We start from the raw sequence: 15,358 nt of genomic DNA, 5'->3' as shown, positions 1-15,358 counted from the left end.
TCCAAAACATTTCATTAAAATTTGGTAGTTTTTGAGTAATCCTGCCCACAGACAGACAGACAGCTATGAAAACATAAGCTCTTCTGAAGAGATAATCAAAATTTGTATCTATGTTTGTGAACAAGCAGATCAAATTGACCAAATAGCACACACGGTCAGTGAGAATTCAGAGAAAAAAGATACTGTGATGATGCAATAAACAAGAACAATCTCTCATGGCTTTTTTGGGATATTTTTTATTTTATTTTCTCTCATACCTGTAAAAATATATTCTCAACAATAAATAAATATATGAAATAAATATACTGTATGTCCTAGGTAACAAAATTTCATAAATAAGAATAAAATCTGTCAACATGTTCGTAAAGGTATCGGTTCCATGCGGTCAGTCGGAGAACAACACAATTCCTTCACTGGGTTCAAGAATGGGTCTCTAGAGTTCCACCAGAACACGCAGTATTACAGGACACAGAAGAAGTCCTCATGAAACACCATGGGGCATGTTCTTCTCTTGTTCCTTGCACTTTGTATAAAAGTCACATTTTCTCTGAGCACCTCCTTTCTTTGGGAAGTCCAATCCATGATACAGATCCATTTTACCCAGAACAAACATGGCTGCTTTCCAGTGCATGAAACTACCTTTTAGTGTAAACCAGCCACTCTGTATCGTGAATTATGCATTTCAGTAAATCGTTTACATAGCAGCCACAGTAGTGTTTAGAAAGAAATAAGAAGCCCTACTGAAAACAATGAAAATGGTAAGACTCAGCAGTCACAGCAGTAGAAAGATATTAGCAGCCAGTTGTTGATCTCAACTAGGAGCTCCACACTTTTTTCCTCTTTAACATGCAGACCGGACTAGCAGGTAGTCTTGAGGAAACTCAATGGAAATCCGTAGTATAACTGTCAGACCACCAGGGCATCCGCATAGGCCAATAAAGCAGCAAGGTAGCCTGTCTGTCAGTCATGGGGCCCTCACCTCCTCCACAGATGGTCCTTGGTGCTGTTAAGTCAAACTCCACCTTCACTCTTCTTCAAAGAGGGTCAGATTCCTTCTTCCGTTCTAGTGAGGGGGAGTGTTGATTTGGTGCACTCTTTATGATCTAGCTCAGTGTAGATCAACAAGATCTCCCATCGTCCTCGAGCAGGGGTCGGGATAGCGTGCACTTGGGTTTGCTTTTCAGCTTAGACCGGCTCTGACTAACGCCCCCGTCAGTCTCAGCTCTGGCCAAGTATGTCCCTGTACAGCTCCGGTACTCTATCCGGGTCCACAGGCCTCGGTAAGAAGTGAGTGAGCCTCTGATGTCGTCTCGACCTTGTTCCGTCCCGGGCTGTCCCATCTTTGTTCAGAGCGACAAAGTAAAATGCACCTTTTTCTCCATGCCGGTATATGTTGGAGGAGTAGGTGTTGTACCAGTTTTCTTCAAATTGCTCCTTAAAAACACATTCTGCTGAGAGCTTCTCCTACAGGAAGAACGACAAGCAGAAAAAGACGAGACATGAATTTTATGGTTTTAAATGTGTCACCTAAAATATAGGTGCAAGTGAATGTTATTAGTGAGCGTTCAATCGTTTGTGTACTCACCGATCCGTACAGTTCTCCCTTGGTGTTCATGGCGAGGTAGAGGCCACTGTCCACCCCTCTGATGCTGACCAGTCCTACAGCAAGACTGATGAACTCCAGAATACCTGCACACACACATTATATTACATTACATTCACTGGCAGATGCTTTTGTCCAAAGCAACTTACAATAATTACTTTCAACCTCATAAAGACATCTGAAAACATTTTAGTCTTATTTTCATACATAGTATAATATCCTACAACATCATATATCAGTATGTACCACCCAAATGCAACATTTCTAAAGACCTGTCAGACTAACTTTTAACTGCTCTCAGTGCAGTCAAAAAGTAAAGTACATGTTCTCCTTACGGTATGTGTGCACCAGCTGACTCTGACAAGCAAGGCTGGGTGTCTGGAATGGCCTCTGGCAAGTTACATCCAAGCCTCAAATGGAATAAATCAAGTGCCAGAAGTGCTGAAGCCTTGCAGCACTAAAAAAAACCTCTCTAATAGGTCTACTTTTGATCTGCCGCAGGTAGCAGCTGTTTATGTAGATAACTGAAGATAACCTGGTCAAAGTAAAGAAAAGCCTCCAGAATCTAATCTAAGGGGAAATGTGGCAGAAATGTGCAAACACAAAATATTCAAACTATTGTTCCACCTTGAACATTTATTTGCATAGGAAAATATGATGTTTAACCGGATGCAGTCTAAGATCTCGATGCACCATAGACGGTAGTGTGACAATGCAGCAACTGATTATTGTAACCTGTGAGGCTGTAGTACCATGGATATTAGGGTGCTACAGTGGGTGTTGAGGCTTAATCTCCCTATACCGTGGGTTATTTCTATTTAAATCCTATTTTGATCCACTTTATGCTCTATGGCAGAGCACAGAGAATATAAGACATTCAGTTATAAATATTACCCTTAATTCTTGAATCTCTCTCTCGCTCTGTGTGTGTGTGCGTGTATGGTGTGTGTGTGGGTTCTCTCCAATGTCTCCACTATAAGGATACCTGTCAGTTGACTTCATCTTACAAAGCCTATAGCACACATTTAACAATAACCTACTACTACTACTACGACTATTATTAGTATTATTAATATATAATTGTTACTATTAATAATAATAATAATTGTACTTTTATGGTTAATATTAAAAAAGGTCTGTACCGAATCTGCTGTGGTCCTTCCTGGTGCCCTGCACGGTTCCATCGGGACGGATCTCCAGGTGAAAGCCGGTCCTGCAGTAGAGCTGCCGCCGCCTCAGGATCCCCTTCAGGTGGCTGAGGTCCGCCAGGCTCCGGGACAGCCTCTCCGCGGACACGAGGTGCTCCTGCTGCTGCCCATGTCCCCCCATCATCAGTCCCGTCACCGAGTTGTAGTCCACCGCCCCGGCTGGGGTGAGAACGAAGTGAGAGCCCACGGGAGCAGGAGCTGCACCCGCGTGTCCAAAGCTGTCCAGAAATCCGTTGACGAAACTCCCAACCTCGGCCGCTGCCCCCATCACATCCGATGACTGCACCCGAGCCGGTTTCGCACTACAGGGAGAGATCCGAGCGGAGGACCAAGTGATGGGCAGGGAGCCTCCGTGCGAACGAGGGTGAGCCCGAGAGATAGAGGGTGAGAGAAAGAAAAGTTGGACGTGCAGGCGGAGAAAATCCTCAATGAGTGCGCGTTTTGGCGCAGTCACCAGCAGCCTTAATTAAAATGTCTTGTAAGTGAGATTAAAGTCCCTGGTGTGATGAGTGCAGGTATCCTCCCGGCTGCAGCTTCCCGTGTCCCGTCTCCTCCTCCTCTCTTCTGCTATTTATCCGCCTCTCCCGTCCTCTGTCTGCTCCCTATCTCTCCTCTTCACCTCGGGATACTCCCCTTTGCTCCGATGCACGTCAGGGTTTTCCTCTCTCTCTCTCACACTCCCTTCCTCCTTCTCTCTCTCTCTCTCCCCCTGTCGTAACCTCCTTTATCACTCCAGTCTATAATTCCTGCAGCAGCCTCCTTTCTGCTCTCTCAGCTCCTCCAGTAGCAGCAGCGGGGGGATTTAACGCAGTGGCATCAGCGCACCGCACTCCACATCCAGCTATGTAGAGCACAACTCCGTATATAAATTCACCTTAAGTTGCCTCTTCATGCAAATGCGCACAGATCTCCTCCCTTATGGCCCATTTCTGTTCCCGTTTGAAACAGAGCTCCTTCATCCCTCTGCTCGTCTTCCTCCTGCCTCATCTTTGATGTGCCTTTGATCTGTGCTAGCGCAAAGATAGCGGTAAAAAAAGTGGTCCCATATTTCGTGTTCGGACTTGAAACTTAGCCTAGTGGCCTTATACATCCGGACATGGGACATGGTATAGCAGGTGTGACTTAAAATCTAATATTTTTGAAATATCCGGACAGCAGAAATTACTCATGTTCTGCCATGAAATATCTTGACATGGGACCAGATATAGATAATCGGATGATTTAAAATCACTTTAATATTATTTTTGTATATATATTATCAGGAACTAAGGATTCTAGTGGCATAAAAGTGCATGGTCCCCGGAGTTAGATGGGCTCCGAACATGAAACCTGTGACTCTCTGTGACTCTCTATCATCACATTTGGATCACATCTTGGAATATGCAGGTCATAATATGTCTGGGTTCGTCGTAGTTTTACGCAGTGAGAGCGCACAGGGACTTGGAGAGGATATTAAAAACTACTAATAAAAATTAGCCTGACATGCTTGTTCCCCAACCGGTGCCCTCCAGCTATACACAGCAGCTTCCTTGAATCTCGTATTTACGCAGTGTCATGTTGCTCACAGGCACATCAGCAGTGTGGGACACCTGCCAGTTTTTGGAACTCCAACTCAACAACTTGTTTGTGATACCTGGATAGAAAGAGAGTGTGTCAGTGTGCACTTTCTGTCACATGCAATGAAAGTGAAATTGCCATTACCTTAAACGCTTTACAACCCCACGCCCCCATTTCGAAATGACTCAGGTGCGGCAGCAGGGAGAGGAAAGCCCCCATTTGCGTAATTTTCGCACTCGCTTGATTTATTGCCCCCTTCGTTTTATGTAACCCAGCCGCACGTTAACAGCTCCCGCACAGACACAAACACACACATGAAGCCTACACACACGAGCACCCACACACACCTGTGCAAACGACATCACTTGACTGTCAATCCCTTCATTGATCTTTCCACGATGCTTTGAACAGCGCAGGAGCCCATATATCCTTAATTGCGGTCTTAAAAGGCGAATCAAGACGCAGAGGCTTCAAAGTGGGAATATACCTGTTTGAACTGCAAACTGAGAAAAGAAAATACCCCGACACTTGACACTTGAAGAACATCAGCTAAAAAACACACACATCTGTTAAATCGTTGTGTAAACGAGTGCATTTATAAGGGATACTGCGCATCTTTGATTGTGCATTGATTGTCACTTTGACCATGCGCATTCCATGTTGCTGGTGCAACAACTTATTGTCCATACTGTAGAGACCATGCGATGCAAGACAATATATATTCATCTCATTGCAGAACGTGTGGGAACTGGTGGGTTTCTCTATAATCTTGTAAGGTTTTGACCTTCCTTTGTCTGCCCTGGGATAATGTATATGTTGGGATTTGGCGCTATAGATACAAATACAACTGAATTGAAAATGTAATAAAACAAAGATTTTCAATTAGATTATTGTCCGAGATGTCAGCTTTCGGACTCGGGCTGGTTTGGTCTGCAGGAGCGCAGTGGGCATATGCTCCGGCCTATATGGCATTGATTTTGGCATCCATACAGACTCGCGCTCGTGCGCCAGAACGCGCTCGCGCACACAGCTGCCCTCTCCCTTGGGAGTCGCGTTGATAAATGAGGTGAAGGTGCAGAGGTGTTTGGGTGTGCGTGCATGCGTGTGGTCGCTATACGCATGGTCAGTATGTTAAAAAATGAATGTGGATTTCTGCAGCATGACAGACAGACACATCCATACAGTGAGTATATATATATAATCTATGTTATCCTTTGATCGTGTATAGGCTATCTATCTGTCATTGGTGTCGTGTGCGTGTGACAGACTGAGGGCCCCCTGTGTGATTGGCGTGGCTCCTTCTCCCTCGGTTCATTAGTATTTATGACCAGCAAAAAAAAAAAATTGAACTTTTTTTTAAAGGAGACAGGATCGATCGGAATCGCCTCCGGGCTGATCAGATCCTGATGTATTGGATATCGATCCCCGGCCACAATGAAGACGTCAACTGCAACGGTACATTTATATGAGAAGGCGTGAGCACCGGTTCCCAGGGTCACATGGTTTGCTTTTAAAATATACATTTCCATATAGGTTTACTGCACTGGTTGGGTGAATCCAACCATGCAGCCACCATAGCAGTCAGTGGAGGAGGAGAATGAGGAGGAGGACGGCCCCCCCAGGGTTACACCCCCCACCCTGCATCCACCCACACACACACACACACACACACACACACAAAGAAATTACAACCTAATCGAATGCCTGGATAATGGAATAACTGAATAAGTAGCCTGGAGGTTATTAATGCAAGTGGTTTCCAAACCGAGGTGTGGGGAACTCCGGGGGTTCATTGAATGCAGGAATCATAAGGCCCACATCAAAATGTAGACATGCTTAATTTAATCACTATTCAAAGTGCTGTACACCAGTTAGAAAATATATAAGAGGTTTCACTCCTTTTGTTCCTCATTGGACAAACGGCGAAGAGATGAAAGTGCTCACGTATCTGCTTAGAGCTAGGTCCATTTTTCAAATGGTTACATATATAAAGATACATAAATGGACAGAATAAGTTGTTTAGAATTAGAAGTCAATCAACATTTTACATTTTATATTTTGAGGTCAGTTCTAATTTTGAATTATTTATCCGTCTTCTTCAGTCAATTAGGGAACCTTTTGTTATGTTTAGTCACCTCTATAAGATAATCCTATTTGAAGAAAATAGGAATCAAAGAAACAAATTAAGGACTTAGCGATCATACTTGACCCTTAAAAGGGGTTTTCTATCATTGTTTGATCTGTTTTCAACTTTTGGCTAAATAGGTTAGAGTGATCCACTGTGCTTCATGTGTGAACAGGTGACAGCCCCATCTATTAGACTCCTCTCCTTTATTCTCCCAGCATCAAAGTGCTGAGAAAAGCCCCATCAGGTTAACATTAGTCCTACATGTAAAGACTTAAATGAAGAGTTGATCTTTGATATTCGTTTGATATCTGCTCTCCACCGGCTGCTTTGATCCTGCGCTTCCCACCGGAAACTCGATGCCATGATGACCCTCCATAAAAAGTGAAGATTGACAAATGTTGATGTCGTTGGTCACTTATAATTTCTCCCCCTGTAAACTGATATGACTTATATGTGGATTCCGGTGTGAAGACTATGGATTATGTTTGTTGTGAGATATGATTTTGCTACTTGAGCATGTGTCAGAGCAGCATGGAGTCCAGCTTGCCAGTTTCTCTTGGCAGTATAGTTTTTAGGTTCTTCAAATGTATATTGTTTATGTGAGTATTTCCATTTCAGATCACTTCATACTTAAACCTGACCTTATTTCAGACGGTAATATTTGCTCCATTACATTTATGCGACAAATTTTTTAAGTTTCTATTGCTAATATTTATAATTTAGGTTATATTACATATCTTAGGCTGAGCCATATAGCGTTTCTGTTTATATAATTATATATAACAATGTTTCACCTTATTGTATATGTCATATCTGATTCATGGCTGCATGACACTTTTACAACACAAGTTCGAGCATGTGGCTGCACTGCAGTGTTGCAGTGTTTGTGTTATTGTTTAGTTTTATTATATTGTTATTATTTACTAGAATTTTATATAGTTCTTATAGTTGTTATAATTTAACTTCTATTTCATTCAAACTTTATTTAATTATCTTTTTACCTGTATTTGTGCTTAAGTTTGTTTATTAGGATAACTGCTTGAGATGCATCTCAGGCGTTTTCGATGGGGGTCCAACATATGTTACAATCATCAGAACTTAACAAAAGAGAGAGAGACAACGTGAATAACAAACCAAACAATCAATCACATACCATATACAAACTGAAACAAACAAAAGCTAAACTAAAACGAAACCAAGACAGGAGAAAAAATTATAATAATAAATACACACACACACACACACTCACTCACACACACATATATATAGTTTGTACTTGGGCTGTTATTTGCCTCATGGGGATATGATATAATAATGAAGCCTGTATGATACTTGTTTGTTAGATCCTGTTAATGTAAACTGGATGAGCTGAGCTCACACAGGTTTATCGTGGACCTCTCAGCCTCAGCATCAACACAGAGGCTGCACATCTCGCGATGAAAGCGTGTGAACGCGATATTTGAGTCCTGCCCCTAAAGTTACAATAATCGCAGCAGCAGCAGCAGCAGCAGCAGCGTCTCCACCACAACAACCAGCAACAGCAGCAGCAGCAGCGATGGCCGCTTTCCGCAGAGTGGCAGCTCTGGCCGGGAAGATGAACCTCTGGTCGGCGGGGAGAACAGAGCTGGTCGGCGGTCAGAGGCCCGGTGGAGGGAGAGCCCGGGGCTGTGTGGCGGTCGGGATGTGTGTCGCGGCGGGAGGCGCCGTGGCTCTTTACCTCTACAGCGACATGACGAGCGGCAGAGGCAGGAAGAGGATGGAGAGACACAGCATCAATGATTTACTGCCGACCATCCCCCGAGTCCAGGCGAAGGAGAAGGTAGGAGGCCCACAGTCTTTACTAGAACACCAGAGCTGCGAGCTGATGCTGAGTCTGTGGTCACATTTAAAAGTCTCCAGTATTGAGGGCCTCAGTGAGGAAGTGAAAACACAGCACCGAGAGAAAAGAGTATGTCCCTCCTCTAGGACAGCTACACGGGCCCACCTCTGCTCTGTGGCTGGCAGTGTGTGTATGTTTTCCTCTGAGCGGACACACTGTGTCATTTATCCCCAGTTCACCCACTGGAAACTGTGTCTCACTGTTTGGCTGCTAAACCACGTGCGCGCGCACGTCCAGGCCTGGCGCTCTCCTCTCGAGCTGGTGCTGAAATGACAACAAGACGAGGATGCCACTGCCAGAGCACCTGTGTGCAGATGTGTGTGAGCAGGGTGACAGTGGTTGAGACATTGGAATATCATAATGTAGGAATACTCAGATACAAGTCAAAGTTGTGCATTCAACATTTTTACATAGGTTCAAACTATAAGCAGAAAAATGTACTTAAAGAGTAAAAGTGCAAAATCCATGTTCAGAACAATATGCAATAGTGTGTAAGTTTTAGGCACTGATAGTAAACTGATCATACTTGTAGTTATCAGTGTCAGACAACTTCATGATGATAATGTGGATAATAGATAATAATATAAATGTCTAAAATGCCTAAAAAGTTTGCACAGTAATGTACATTTTATTGTTTGAATTTAAAATAATTAACTTACAATGGGTAGCTACAAGGCTACATCATGATATATTTGTTAATCATATTTTGAATCCAAAATTTGAATCTGAAAGGTAACTTTAGACGTTAAATAAAACTACAACATTTCTCTTTAAAATGTCGTGGAGTCGAAATGTAAAGTAGCACAACATGAAATAAGTATAAGAACCTCAATACTTTACTAACAGTAATGGAGTAAAATTACTTTCCATCCCACACAGTAATAGTTTAAAATGAGGTTGTTACTAAGTTCTACAAAATTATATATTTTTTCATTAAGTTTTCAAACAAAAGTGACTTTTCTCAGCTCCAGAGTAATTATTTGAATGATGTGATATCTGATTGTCTTATGTGGTAGTAATCTGAATATCTTTGTCTTTTAGCCTGTCGGTTTGACAAAACAACACCTTTAAAGATGCCAAAAATGACATTTAATAGACCGTATAGACAAAAGAGAACAATCAACAGATTAATTGCTGAGGTAAAGTAGTTAATTGCAGCCCCAGTTTCAAATCTATATATAACTTAAATGAATGTGCTTGTACATGCCTGTATTTCTGTACACATTTATATCAAATCTTTACTAATTCTTTCAGAATGAAAAGTTGACTATTATTATGAGCATCAAATCAGAATGCACAGAAATAAAGCCATAAAACTTGTATCTGCTAAACAACGGTTCATTCATTTCAAAACTCACATGTCCCTTTCAAACATATTATGATAAAGTTATGAATTAAACAAATGTGGATATGGGATAAGATAAGATAAACTCCTCTTACCAAACTGCTGCCCCTCAGTCGAATTAGATCAGACAAATGAGTTTTGTCAAAGCATGAAAACAGGACAGAGTAAGTAAAGTTTATTTATTCAACACCTTTCACGGACACTACTTACACAGTGCTCCACAATCAAAGTGATAAAGTCAGAGTCAGAAGAGCCATTAGTGATAAGCAAAGGAGAATAAAAAGAGGACCATAATACAGTGGGGACTGTAGCTTGTTCAGAAACACAGAGCGCACGGCTTCATCCTTCGTTCGGTCACTGGTATCTCTTTTTCACATTAACTGCCATTCAACATAGGTCCACAGCTGGACCATGAGATTCAGTTGTTTTGAGCTTACTCTGATGTATTTTTCAGCTGTATGTTCCATGTGTAAAACTGTACCACACTCTACTATTTGGCGATGGGTATGCTATTGAAACTTGCAGTGTTTTGCAATTATTTGTAAACCAGCTGAATTGAACTGGGAGCATTTGCTTATTGTAAGGTAGTAAATGAATCTAAAAGCCATTGTAAAACTGGTAATAATGTGAGGTATATACAGGTTGTATATGGAAAGCTGAATCTTCTAAACTGCCTGGGATAGAAGAGCTGCCTGCAGGGAAACCAGGATGAGGGAGGGGTAGCCAGAGTAGAAGATGGAGTCAGGCTACCTGACAGGTGAACATGTTGACAAGACAGCATCTCAACATGGGAACAGGATAGCTCCAGTGAGGGAAAATGAAAAACAGTCTTGTGTGACTCAGTAAAAGGTCGTCAATAAGGATTCAGGTAACAAGAAAACCGTGCTGGCAGGAAACAAAAAAGGGTCAGTTGAGGTAGAAACCTGGATGTCATAGACTTACTTACAACAACCATTGGCTGGGGACTAGGCCTAAAGGACATGGACAGGGCCAAGCTTTGCACAGGTTAGTCAAGACTTAAGAAGAGACTTGTGCCTCAAGTAGGGTGTAATGTTTAATAATTCATGGTTTACTTTATACACTTTTGTTATTTAAAGGTTCAGTGTGTAGAATTTAGTGACATCTAGTGGTGAAGTTGCATGTTGCAGCTGAAAACCCCTCACCTCGCCCTCCCCTTCCAAACATGAAAAAACCTGTAGTAGCCTTCAGATGTCATAAAAACTCAAAAGGTGTTTAGTTTGTCCAGTCTTTACCACTGTAAAAAAAACATGGTGGCCTCCATAGAGAAGACTCGCTACTGATGTAAATATAAAGTATTTAAATATACATCACTAGGATTATTTTATATTAAATTTCTACCAATAGATCCCTTTCACCTAAACCTTACTGAACCTTTAAACATATTGTTAACCAAAATGCTCCCACACTGACATAAATGTGCCCTGATGGTCTACAAGCTCTTGGTTATTATCCATCCACGGCTAAATAGGCCTAACCTTTACTGCAGGTGCAACCACTCAATCATGAATGGACCAAATATTTATCAAATATATAAATATACTATAAATGAGTTCTGTTACATTTGTAAAGTACTGAGAGCTCAACAGGCTGCAGCTGCAGTAGTAATAGCAGGTTGGTGTTAGGGTATATTACAGTAACATCATCCTGTCTGAGATTGTGGGCGTTTGATCGCAGTTTCACAAAAGTTACACCCTTAGCCTCAAGTGACATCACTGGAGGCAATTATCAGATGTTTGCGCAGCTCCCTCTAGAGCCATAAAATGGCTTTACACAACTTTTTTCACATGAATAGCAATAAATAGACTTTGATGTGTAAAATTGGTGAAGTTCCCCTTTAAGAGCACAGTGAGAAAGACCATGGTTCAGCATCAGACCGTGAATGTGAAAAATGTTTTTACGAACAGTGTTAGCAACTTATGACACCTCAGATTGAAGATGACTTTTGTGAAGGTTTTACCTGGTTAGGTGTAACTGTAATTTAGGTGATCTGATGTCAGGAGGGAACTCGGGAGGATTAGAGTTCGCAGAGTGTGGCTGTGAGAAAACCCAGGAGATGGATGAAAGAGCTGCAGCTGTGCACAGAGAATACTGGGTTGCCTGAGGGGAAAACACCTGGAGCATCTGCCGAGCAGCCAGGAAAACAAGACGAGGCAACAGGAACAGGTTTAGTTTTGGGTTCATGACATTATAACTATACAAAAACACGGTGCTGCAGTGTGAGTACTAACTCGCATTCAGATATTCTTTTTCCAAAGGAGATAACATTGCCTCTTCCATCACATTGTGCAGCACACGGCCTGTGAACCAAGTTTCCTTTTTGCAGAACTCTGTAAACTTCATTCATTAGTGAGAGTAACTGTGCTCTTCCTCTTGATTACAGTGCATTCCTATGAAGCCTAACACTCATCTCCTATTCCTGCGTTCAAAAGCCCCCTCGGTGAAGGCAGCTTCAAAGCTTTATGAATGAATCCGTGCGCTCATTAGCATGTTAGCTGAGCTGAGGAGGAACCTCGGTGCACCGGGCCCTGCAGCTAAACAGGGTTAAATTTGGAAACCTCTCTGCTAATTGCACAGCTCCATGCAGCACAATCTGTCGGCGTAGCACTTCTCCTACACTGCAGCTAATCAAGTTGAAGCGCTGGCTTCTGAGAGAAAGATGCTAATCAAGTAGAAAGAGTGTATGCATGAGTTTGTGTGCGTCGGTGTGAGTGTGTGTGTCCCTGTTCTGCGATTGCACTGTGCCAGAGGTGCTGACTCTATTTATAATCTCACAGAGCTAAATGGAGAGAGTTGATGCCAAGAATAGATGGATCTCCTCATTACGGAGGTTCAAAAGCAGTGGAGAGGCACATAGTGTTTAATCTGTGCCGTCTGCATGAGTGGCACAGCGCTCTGTCTTCACAGAAAGCTCTCACAGCTGGAGAAGTCGCACCGAATGTGATCAACTGAATGTCAGTCGTGTATTAATATTGGAGAAACCAGAATGTGGTATATGTGATTGCTTTGACTCTTACTGATGTCTGCAGGGACGTCCGTTTGACTTTGAAGACGGAGACGTGTACATGTCGTCCCACGAGCATCGTTTCCGCATGTTCAGCTCAGCGGAGTATGACGGGCAGCTGTACATGACCCCGCAGAACTTCATCGAGTCGGTCACCATGAATGAACCAAGAAGTAAGTATCACAGACGCACAAATCACCTTCCACTCTTGTGTTCAAAACTCTTGACCTGAAACAGAACAATAATAAAATGAATGGTCTTTCTATTCACTGTGAGATTAGAGCACATGCGGTTTATGTACAGTGTACAAAATAATGTGAATTTCAGTTGGAAAATGTATAAAGAATTTCTCCATCAGCTCAGTTACTGCAGGTCCCTTTTACAGTTGTAGAAAGAAAAGTCAACCAGCATCACCACAGGCCAAACAAACAATCCATTTCATAAAGGCAGGTTTAGATCGGAGCACTTGTTTTCCTTCTGTAACATTCTGCTGGACTCTATCTAGATTTTTATTTTGGCATCATCATACAGTAAATTTCTATTTCCCTGACAAAACTAACCTTATACTGCTGTTTATAAATCTTGAAACATTCATATTACATCTGTTTACTGATATGATCCAAATATTAAAGTTTAGTTACATTTCGTTAGTTTCCACATTTAGAGACTGGCATTTCTTTTTGTTAATATGCCTTTATGTACCTTTGATAACTCACTAAATTTGATGTGTTTGAGTTTGTAGATCTCCATCTGTGATCTAAATTTGATTCCCCAATGTGGATGTCAGCTCCAACATTAAAAATAGATCTTTGTGTTTGACTGAGACGATGTAAAACTCTTTAAAATCCATGGTTTAAAAAGGTCTCTGCTTTTTCTGTCAGCCTTCTGCCAGTCGAAACAGATTAGTCCTCGCCAGCCAGCCTCAAAGCAGATGGCTTTACCGCTATTGTTTAGTCTGAGGTTAATGTTAGTCACACACACACACACATGCACACACACATGCACACTTACACTGGTGTGTGTTTAAAAATGTCCTCACAGGTTGAGATTATCACAAACGCCCGTCCAAAAAGGCTACCATTCCTTTCTTCGGCAGGCATGTGATTGTATTGCGTGCAAACTGTGCACCTGTATGTGTGTGTTTACATCTACTGCGGCTCACTGACACACGATACAGCCGCACAAAGCCTCTCAGCAGCCGACATCCTCTAATGCGCCCTTTGAAGTTGAATTAGATGAACTTTGTTGTATAAAACAGAGCAAAAGTACTGCGTGCTCTTACAGGGACATTCCACAAACTACAAAGACAAGCACGGGGCACTTTAGACAGTACAAATGGGTCTGTGATGATGACACTGTATATACAGCGAGTGTGTCTGTGTGTGTTGGTGTGTGGGGGTGTGTGTGTGTGTGTGTGTGTGTGTGTGTGTGTGTTGTGACTGTACCCCGGCACATTTAGACCCATTTCTAGATCATACAGATGCTATCTGACTGAGCCCACCCAAACTCCTCTCCTCTTTCTCTCCTTCTTCTCCTCTCTTTTGTCTCGTTCCCTGGCAGACAAGAGGCCCTGGAGGTCCCTGACCAAACAGGTGGGAGACACACGCTTGATGCTGCTTTCTTCTGCTCCTCCGTGTTGCAGGCATCTGCTGCATGTCACATCTGTCGCTGGCTTTGTATAGGATGCAGGTTAAATCCAGGCTTTTCCACGAAGAGCTTTTTATTTAAATGTGAACGTCCTACTTTTAGCATCAGTGCATGTATCCACTGTTAGTATTTGTGTGGAATTACAGGACGATAGCATTTAACGCTGCCACCAGCACAAACACAGGGTTGCAATGATTGACAGTTCTGTTGGAAGGATATCTATTTTCAGTTTGTTAGACAGTTCACTGGGATGATGATACACATTTATACTTTTACAAATATGAAATAAATGCAGTAATACACTAAATGTGTTCAAACAATATGCCATGGATGTCTCTTAATTGATCATCCATCTCATTCTTATCTTTTCTTTTCACACAGTATTAATTGACATTCACATACAACTTGATGCACTGTATTGTCAATACACCTGTTGACTTGTTTTGACACAAATCAGATGAACAGATGAAAATATGGACACAACCACGGTGGCATATTGTCGTGGAAATTTATCATGAGATTTGAAATAATGAGTTTCTCAGACCGGAGTGGCCTTAGAGTTTTAATTATTTGCTCTGCAGAGGGTTACACAGCCAGCAACATGGCTCAAAAAGGAGGGTTTTTATACAATGTGATAAAATGGTAAACAGAACCGAAAGCAGACAGGACCGTCTGCTGTCTGGCATCACTGTTACAAAAAGAGGAATCAAATCCAGCACACAGTTGCACAAATAAAGGTCAACAGGAGGTGGAAGACATTGATGTTGTATCAGCTAAGTGCACAGAAAACAGTCAAAACAGTAATAAGACATTGATCAGTGGAATTTTCCATTACAATATTTTTTCACAAATATTTATATTTTGAGTAAATGACACAATAAGATGGATAGTTTGGGTCTTTTCTCTGTCTGTGTCTGTCCATGTAAAAGTTGAAATTTGAAGTTTGAAGGTGAGGATTTGTGTTTTTAC

General features: G+C 42.0%; 2 protein-coding genes across 13 annotated transcripts in view; one reads left to right on the top strand and one right to left on the bottom strand.

Moving 5' to 3' along the window:
• Nucleotides 1–317: 317 nt before the first annotated feature.
• LOC118115888 (fibroblast growth factor 20) lies at nucleotides 318–3,639 on the bottom strand. The gene is made up of 3 exons (XM_035167094.1): nucleotides 2,746–3,639; nucleotides 1,586–1,689; nucleotides 318–1,464 (listed from the first exon to the last, which is right to left on the bottom strand). The coding sequence occupies exons 1-3, from the start codon at nucleotides 3,077–3,079 to the stop codon at nucleotides 1,219–1,221; spliced, it is 684 nt and encodes a 227-aa protein (XP_035022985.1). The 5' UTR covers nucleotides 3,080–3,639; the 3' UTR covers nucleotides 318–1,218.
• Nucleotides 3,640–7,779: 4,140 nt separating this feature from the next.
• micu3a (mitochondrial calcium uptake family, member 3a) overlaps nucleotides 7,780–15,358 on the top strand; it is a 29,459-nt gene continuing 21,880 nt past the window's right edge. For 2 of the 12 annotated variants that reach the window (XM_035184046.2, XM_035183992.2), the window contains exons 1-3: nucleotides 7,802–8,315; nucleotides 12,768–12,915; nucleotides 14,303–14,334. In XM_035184046.2, the coding sequence (XP_035039937.1) occupies nucleotides 8,052–8,315; nucleotides 12,768–12,915; nucleotides 14,303–14,334 (444 nt within the window). In that variant the 5' untranslated portion in view covers nucleotides 7,802–8,051. Of the gene's footprint in view, nucleotides 8,316–12,767; nucleotides 12,916–14,302; nucleotides 14,335–15,358 lie in introns of all 12 variants that reach the window. The other 10 variants (XM_035184078.2, XM_035184058.2, XM_035184086.2 and 7 more) reach the window with 9 other exon arrangements.

Source organism: Hippoglossus stenolepis, chromosome 2 (assembly GCF_022539355.2).
Source record: "Hippoglossus stenolepis isolate QCI-W04-F060 chromosome 2, HSTE1.2, whole genome shotgun sequence".
Classification (NCBI taxonomy): Eukaryota; Metazoa; Chordata; class Actinopteri; order Pleuronectiformes; family Pleuronectidae; genus Hippoglossus; species Hippoglossus stenolepis.
Note: the sequence above shows the minus strand (reverse complement) of the source record. Positions and strands in the feature narration are given on the sequence as shown.

Bases quoted from the DNA above. Each gene is read 5' to 3' on its own strand.
- LOC118115888 (XM_035167094.1), bottom strand. From the start codon at position 3,079: ATGGGGGCAGCGGCCGAGGTTGGGAGTTTCGTCAACGGATTTCTGGAC. The intron at 1,690-2,745 runs GTACAGACCTTT...GTGTGTGTGCAG, and splicing joins GAAGGACCACAGCAGATTCG to GTATTCTGGAGTTCATCAGT. The intron at 1,465-1,585 runs GTGAGTACACAA...TTCTTCCTGTAG, and splicing joins AGGGAGAACTGTACGGATCG to GAGAAGCTCTCAGCAGAATG.